The 8,587-nt window shown below is 39.4% G+C and overlaps 1 protein-coding gene across 1 annotated transcript in view; it reads right to left on the reverse strand.

The window, feature by feature from the left end:
• Spast (spastin) overlaps nucleotides 1-8,587 on the reverse strand; it is a 66,848-nt gene that overhangs the window by 40,355 nt on the left and 17,906 nt on the right. The window contains exons 4-5 of the mRNA XM_005367971.3: nucleotides 5,871-5,954; nucleotides 1,694-1,789 (exon numbers count right to left, since the gene is read on the reverse strand). Coding sequence (XP_005368028.2) covers nucleotides 1,694-1,789; nucleotides 5,871-5,954 — 180 coding nt within the window. The remainder of the gene's footprint in view (nucleotides 1-1,693; nucleotides 1,790-5,870; nucleotides 5,955-8,587) is intronic.

An 8,587-nucleotide genomic window follows, 5' to 3' on the forward strand; every position in this document is an offset into this window, starting at 1 on the left:
GCTGCTTCACTGCCTAACCTAAAGTTAGTATGCTACAATTTAAAGCTGTATTTGCTCTAAAAATTTAAGTCCAAATCTGGGTAAAGTGGCACATGCCTGTAATCAGTCATTCAGGAGTCTGAGACAGGAGCATTGAGCCTACAAGCCCCCAGCAGCCCAAGCTACACAGTAACTTCTAGCTTGGACTACCAATTAAAATGTTGTCTCAAAAAACACAACCAACTACCCTGGATATAAAACCACTGCTGAAAAAGCAAAACAAAACAAAACCAGCAACCAAGCAAACTACCTGAGGTACAGGGAGCACAGGGTGTTTTTGTAGCATGCACAAGGTGTCACTACTAACACTGCAGTATCAAAAGAAAGCCACACAAAAACAAGCTGAGACTGGGAAAGCCTAAAAAATGAAGTTTCTGCCACTGGAACAAAGCAAAAGGTATTTAATTTCTTCTTTCTGTATTTAATCTTCTAAAGGATTTGATCAGCAAAGTTTCGAGGAAGACTTACTCCACAGTAATAATACTATTAAAATGTATCTTCTTGGTATGTCAAGTTCTAATTTCTAACAAGTATCAAAGAGATTCATATAATACATATGAAAACTGATGCACAGTAAAAATTAATGTTTGAGAAAGTATTAAGGTTTTCATATTAAAAACACAAAAAGAAAAATCCCACAAACAAAATACAACGAAAATGAAAATATTAGGCAGGGCGGTAGTGGCGCACGCCTTTAATCCCAGCACTTGGCAGGCAGAGGCAGGCGGATCTCTGTGAGTTCGAGGCCAGCCTGGTCTACAAGAGCTAGTTCCAGGACAGGAACCAAAAAAAAAAAAAAAAAAACCTACGGAGAAACCCTGCCTCAAAATATCAAAAAAAAAATATTAAAGGAACTTGTACAGCCTGGCTATGGTGGTATAAAACTTTCATTGTAGTACTTGATACAGAGGTAGGCAGATCTCTGAGTTGAAACTGGCCTAGTCTATGTAGAGAGTTCCAGGCAAGCCAGAGCTACACCAAATTATGTACAGATATGGTGCAATACGTTTGTAATTCCAATTCTGGGGAAACAGAGGCATGAACACTGATGGATTTTGGAAATTAAAGGACACCCGGTCTATATAGTAAGTTCCAAGCAGTTAAGGCTACATAGTAAGACTCTGTCCCAAATGACAAAAACAAAATACAAAAAAACAATATTAGCAACAAGAAGACGATCAAATCATGTTTTCTGAGATGGCACAGTGGGGAAAGGCACTGGCTATCAAGTTTGACAACTTGAGTTTAATCCCAAGGACCTACATGGTACTAGGAGAGAATCCCTTCTTTCAGGTGTCCTCTGACCTCCAAATGTGTTTACAAACACATACACGCATACATGGATTTATATTGTTTTTCTAAAAGAACAGGTTTACTGAGTACAATTGAAGGGCCAGTGGTCTAGACAGTAATGAGAGTACCACCTCCTCATCTTTTGTACTTTATAAGTAGGAAGTTGGAAAACATGTGACTAGGTATGTTTAGAACAACTCTACTATATCTACTATGAATGATAAGGATTCTGTACGTTTTACTAATCCTGTGAAAACAGAACAGTTATACCTTCTACTACACAGCTAAACCAACATTATAGGGTAAGCAAGAGTTCGTTTTCCATGCAAGCTTTAGTTTACGTTAGTCAGCCTAAACCTACCTGACTGGAGGTGTCCATTGCGGCATGTCAGGTTAGTACTATCATTATAGACGTCCGTTTGTGACTTGGAAAATTGCAAAACTGGTTGCAGCTTCTCTATGCAACAGAGGAGGTTAAAAAGAACAAAATAAACAGAAAGAAAAATAAACAAATAAAAGGCATGTGGAAAATGGAAAATTATTGTGTTACAAAGCTGTCAGTGAAGTTTTTGCACATATATGAAATATACTCTAAAATATGTAATTAGTAAGAACTCATATGAAAAGTACAGAAGTTAACACGTAGAAGCTATCTTGAAAATACACCTTATTCAGGCTGGTAACCTAAGACAGTTACTTATCACTATTTTTAACAGCAAGTGATGGCTTCTTTTCATATGCGCAAATCCCTAAGATAATCTAGTGATATTAGGATAAAAAGTGACTGGCTGTATTATCTAAAAACTTATTAAGTATAATTGGGAATTTAGAACATAACTGGATTAGTACTTATTATTACCATTATTATTGTTACTATTAGAGGCACGTTCTGTCTATGTAGCCTTAGATGTCATAAAACTCGCTATGTAGACCAGGTTGTCCCCAAACTCAGAGATCCACGGGGATCTGTTTGGCTGTACTATTAGCCAAGCAGTAGTGGTACACATCTTTAGTCCCACCACTCAGGAGACAGAGGCAAGCAGATCTCTATAAGTTAAGGCTAGTCTGATCTACAGAGTGAGTTCCAGGACAACCAAGGGTACACAGAGAAACTCTGTCTTAACAAAAGAAAACATAAGATGACCTGTATTATCACACCCAGCTCAACATCACTGTATTTTTAAAATACTGTATAGTATAGAAAAGCCTATTGAAAAGGTCTTTCAGAGTTGGGCAGTGGTGGCACAGGTGGATCTCTGTGAGTTTGAGCACAAGTCTGGTTTACAGAGTTAGTTCCAGGAAAGCCGTATCTACAAGGAGAAACCCTGTCTTAAAACAACCCCTCAAAAAAGAAACAAAAGAATGTAGAGAAGGGGCTGGAGAGATGGTTCAGCAGTTAAGGGCACTAGCTGCTCTTCCAGAGAACAGGGGTTCAGTTTCCAGCACCCACATGGCAGCTCACAACTGTCTGTAACTCCAATTCCAGGGTATCTGACATTCTCATATAGACAGACATGCAGGCAAAATACCAATATAGGGGCTGGAAAGATGGCTCAGCAGTTAAGAGCACTGACTGCTCTTCCAGAGGACCTGGGTTCAATTCCCAGCACCCACATGGCAGCTCACAGCTGTCTGAAAAAAATGCAGTTCCACGAGATCTGACACCTTCACATCAATGCACATAAAATAAAAGTTAAATATCATTAAAAAAATATCGTGATATATATTTTAAAAAAACAACAAAATACCAATATACATAGATAATAAATAAATCATTAAAAAAAAGAAATGTTTTATAGGAAGTACAGTATGGTCTCACTAAGATTAAAAGGACACTTTAAGAGGAAATCACACTTAAAAATAGCGCAGAAGGAAACAAGGAGTATCTAAGAAAGGTCACATTTGACTTTACCTTAAGTCAAGCAAAAAAGTAAATGCAACAAGGCAAGGGGATCAGCATGATGAACTATGTGTGCAATACGCTACTGTTTGTGAACACACACACACACACAGTTGGTCACTTCTTGATGACCCAGTACAGCTGCCTCTTGGGATGGGAATGGGTCACTTGGGGACAATGGGAGGGATGGTAGTCATACTTAAAATTCTGTGACATGTAAGATGTAACTAATCAACAAAAAGATTTGCTCACCTCAAATAACCACCCTCCCTAGCTGGAGTCTCCGTCTGTTGCCTAGAGCAGAAGGGGTGCTGCTTTCTCCTTATGCAGCAAGACTGCAGCCCTCCGTCCTCCTTAGGGCTATATGCAGGCTGCCAGACACTGCTCCTAAGGTGACATACCTATCTGTCTCATCCAAATAAGGGATCACCTTTCCCAAAAATGATTTGCTGAAGTAAGTTTGTTTTCTTCTGTATTAGAAAGCCAATGAATCCATGTATAAATGCAGCAATAGGGCTAAATATGTGTAGCTCAGAGTGAAATATGCAATTAACAGTAGCTCAGAGTGAAATATGCAATTAACATATGCAATGTCCTGGTTTAATTATCAGCACCCAATGAAAAACAAAACAAAAAAAACAGAACATACATACTAACTCTTTGACTTATATTCCTAAAGTCAGACAAGCAGGCACCGTGCTTGGTGTACAGTGAGGTATCACATGCCTCTGGGACAGGTTAAATAGCAGCTACCCTTTGTATACAAAGCACAAAGCAGCACATAGCTTTTGTGTCCTAGAAGTGGCTGATACAATATACTTTAAATCCTTTCTATTTACTTTGGTTAGCTAGAGATAGGTCACTTGATTTTTTCTCAAGATAATGCTCTTTAAATCAAAATACTGAGACACAACTTACTTGTGTTGGTGAAATCATAAGTTAGAAAATTCTGGTCACTAAGTGTCTTCTTTATTAACATAAAAAGTTACCAGAAACATTCATTACATAGTAAAGACAAGCAGAAATCAAAATTTTAATTTTTTTGATGACAGGAAATAAAAAGTTATAGATTAAAGTATGTAGAGTTCACAATTCTATCTACATAAACACACACACAGACACTGTAACCATGTTCCAGTTAATCCCTATTAACAAAACAGTAACTGAGGATAAAGCTCAGTGTAGAGAAGTCAAGTGGTATGTACAAGGCCCTGGATTCTAGTCCTTTTACAACAACTGAAAGAGACTTCTTTCTGAAACACCTGAGGTAATACAGACTAACATGGCTATCTGAACTTCACAGTCAAGTTTCCCTAAGATCCCCCTTCTAATCCTAAAGAAATCCTCACTGATGGGCTTCACAGAAAAACCTTACCATTAGGGCTTTTCTAAAACCCTTTACTTTGGTCCCAGCACTCGGGAGGCAAACGCAGGTGGATGTCTATGAGTTCTGGTCTACAGAATGGCATGGACCCCACAGCAATCACTGCTGCCTGACAAAGTCCCAGCATTTCGACCTTGCAGATCACAATTCTCCAGCACCCATTTACTTTCATTTTCAATGATTCTCACTATGTATAATGGAGGTTCCCTTATACCTCTTCCTTTGGGGAATTTTATGCAAGCTTTGAAGGATGAAAATGTATAAAATTGTTGCCTCTTTAAACAAAATAATTCTTTGGAAAAAATCCTTGCCACCATGGAACAACAGAGTGATAACTCTGCCTACTACCACACAAGTTAACCAAGCTGCTAGAAAATTTAGATATGTAACTTAAGTGTGATAAATAATGTGTTTTTGATAAATAAGATTTGTTTGATAAATAAGGTATATTATATATAATCAAAATTTATAAATTCCTAAGGTCTACTCAGGTTCACAGTAATATTTGTCTAGATTTGTCTTTGCTCATTTTAAGCTTTAACTATTAGGATAAACTAAGCCACATAAAAAAAATTGTAATATGCTATAATGGAGTATTTGGTCCCCTGAGAAAGTCCTTTTCCCAAGGTCAGGCATTTAGACAAAAGTCCCCGTTTTCTCAAGGATTTGAGGAAAGTTCTTGATGGCTAAAAAGGAAGACATCCTAATCTCTGGCCAAAAACGGCATAATCGGTGTTAGCTGGGCAGTACTGGGAGGCAGAGGCAGAAGGATCCCTGTGAGTTCGAGGCCAAAAAGAAAGGAAGAAAGGGAGGGAGGGAGGGAGGAAGGAAGGAAGGAAGGAAGGAAGGAAGGAAGGAAGGAAGGAAGGAAGGAAGGAAGGAAACAGTAATGGTTTAGAGCATCAGATCTCTCACAGAGGACCAGGGTTCAGTTCCCAGCACACACATTAAGTGGCTTACAACCACCTGGAACTTTAGTTCCAGAAAATCTGATGCCCTCATTTGGTTTCCATAGGCATCTTCGTGCATGCTGTATACATACAGATACCCAGGCACACACAGAAAATAAAATTTAAACACTGAAATTACTGATCTACTCTACCCACCAGTAAAGACTGACTTCTCACTGGAGACTGAGCACAGGGTCTGACACATGCTATGCAAGTGCTCTGCCACTCAACTGTGTGCCCAGCCCTTACCATGATTGATTAAACACTTCAAGTATATTTCATAACTAATTAGAGAAGGTGATACCTAGAAGTTGTAAACGGTCCTTGGCCATAACCAAATTAGTCATCATTTTGGCTTGCAGGCGTCTAGCTCTTTCACATTGTTCACCTAAATGAAGAAAAAAAAGAAAGGAAGAATTAGTTAAAGCATCTACATTTCCCTACTAACAGTGTTTCAAGGTAAGTGCTGCTCCAATTACCTTCATGGAGAATCAAAATTTTTCCTAATGAAGAAATTAAAAGTGGGCATAGTGTCTCACATGTATAATCCCAGGACTTGGATACCAAGTCAAGTTCAATGTCAGTCAGGATAGATAATAAGTTTCAGGTCAATACGAGCAACACAGTGAGACCCTTGTCTCGAAAAGGGCAAGAAGGAAAGGGGTAAGGAAGGGAGGGACGGATGGAGGAAGGGAATGCTTTTATTAAACAAGGTGAAGAACATCTGAAATCTTAGATGAACTCAGGAGGCTGAGGAGGAAGGATAGTGAAGTCAAGACCAGTCTGGAAGATACAGTGTGAACCTGTCTTAAATATGAATGTATATTACACATAGACATATTCATGGTTCCTAATGATGGCTTCAAATATACTGCAGTGTCATGAATTTCACACATATTTCATGGAACCCATGATATCTTCCCTCACACTTCAGTCTTTGAACTGATCCTAGCGAGGTTGCTCAGTGGGTAGAGCTGCTTGCTGAGCAAGCTTGTCAAGCTGAGTTCAAGTCCCAGGACCCAAAGTGAAAGTCAGAACTGACCCCGAAACTTGTCCTGTGACCTCCACTCACACCCACACCTTATACACATATATAACAAATAACAAAAAGCAAAAACCTTTGAGCTGGACTATGATATCACCTGTGCCAACTTACTATCATCCAGGCTACAGTCATACTTTATCACTGCCTGTGCGTGAGCAAATCTGTCAGATGCTAATGTTGTGATCTCTATGAAAGGCACACATTCTATTTCATAAAATCGGAACTTAAATGCTAAGGGTGAGAAGAAAACACACTTTAAGGGATTTTTTTCTTAAATAAAAGGCATTTTATTTTAAACCATCTCCGTCTAACATTTCTTTATGGAACTGACACAGAACTGCATATATTTACATTTTTAATTCATAAAGTCACGGTCATCAACGCCTCAAAGACCCAACCACTCACATTCATTTTATTGTTTCTTTTTAAACTGACTTTTGCAACGCCTGAGTTTAAATCCAGAGCATCATCAAAATTAGGCAAATGTTCTACTGCTAACCAATTCAAATTCTGCTTTTTTATATAAAAGACCAGCTGAGTGTGGTGGCTCATACCTATATTCCAAGCACTCAGGAGACAGAGGCAGATCTTTGAGTTTGAGGCCAGCCAATGCTATATGGTGAGACCCTGACTCAAACAACAACCTAAATAATTAAATTTTAAAAATGGAGAGAAGCACTGGGTGGTGGTGGTGCACACCTTTAATCCCAGCACTTGGGGAGACATGTGGATCTCTGTGAACTCAAGGCTAGCCTGGTCTACATATGGAGTTCCAGGACAGTCTCCAAAGCTACAGAGAAACCCCATCTCAAAAAACAAACAAACAAAAAACAAAAATAGACACAAAAATGGAGGGGGCTGAAGACATGGCTAGGAGGTTAAGAGCACTGGCTGCTCTTCCAGGGGTCCTGAGTTCAATTCCCAGCAACCACATGGTGGCTCACAACCATCTATAAGGAGATGTGATGCCCTCTTCTGACCTGTAGGGATGTATGTAAGAAAAATACTATATACACAATAAATAAATAAATATTTTTAAAAAATGGAGGGATGGCAGTACCAAGAGATCTAATTCCCTCCCCTGGCCTCTGTAGGTACCAGGCACATATGTGGTACACAGCATACATACTGGCAGAATCCATACACATAAAATAAAAATAAACCTTAAAAAAGAAAGCCAGGGGTGGTAGCACAAACCTTGATCCAATGCTTGATCTCAAGGCAGAGGCAGGAGGATCCCTTGAGTTTGAGGCCAACCTGATCTACAGACAGGACAGGTTCCAGGACAGTCAGGGCTACACAGAGACACCCTGTCTTGAAAAACCAAAAAAAGAGAAGAAAGAGGGGCTGGAGAGATGGGTCGGCAGTTAAGAGCATTGCCTGTCTTCCAAAGGTCCTGAGTTCAATTCCCAGCAGCCACATGGTGGCTCACAACCATCTGTAATGAGGTCTGGTAACCTCTTCTGGCCTGCAGGCATACACACAGACAAAACATTGTATACATAATAAATAAATTAAAAAAAAAGAGAGAGAGAGAGAAGAAAGAGAAAAAAAGGGAGGGAGAAGGCTGACATCTGATGGCCTGGGTACAAATCCCAACTTTCTCACTTGCTAACCACAAAACCTTAGTTGAGTTACATCTCTGTAGTTCATGTTTCTCATCTGAAAAATAAGGCTAATAACAGTAGCTAAAAGCAAGGAGTCATGGTAAAAATGAGATGCTCTCCATTAGGCACTTTCAGTGACTATTGGGAGCTAGTAATATACAACAAATGTTTTCACTATAGTTACACAGACACTAGCCTCTAATTTTACCTCTGTTTTCTTTCTTTTTGGAGGGTGGGGGTTGAGACAGGGTTTCTCTGTAGCTTTGGAGCCTGTCCTGGAACTAGCTAGCTCTTTTAACCCAGGCTGGCCTTGAACTCACAGAGATCACCTGCTTCTGCCTTCCGAGTGCTGAGAGGTGCCCTCTTCTG

The sequence above is a fragment of the Microtus ochrogaster genome, unplaced genomic scaffold, assembly GCF_000317375.1.
Source record: "Microtus ochrogaster isolate Prairie Vole_2 unplaced genomic scaffold, MicOch1.0 UNK26, whole genome shotgun sequence".
Taxonomy (NCBI): Eukaryota; Metazoa; Chordata; class Mammalia; order Rodentia; family Cricetidae; genus Microtus; species Microtus ochrogaster.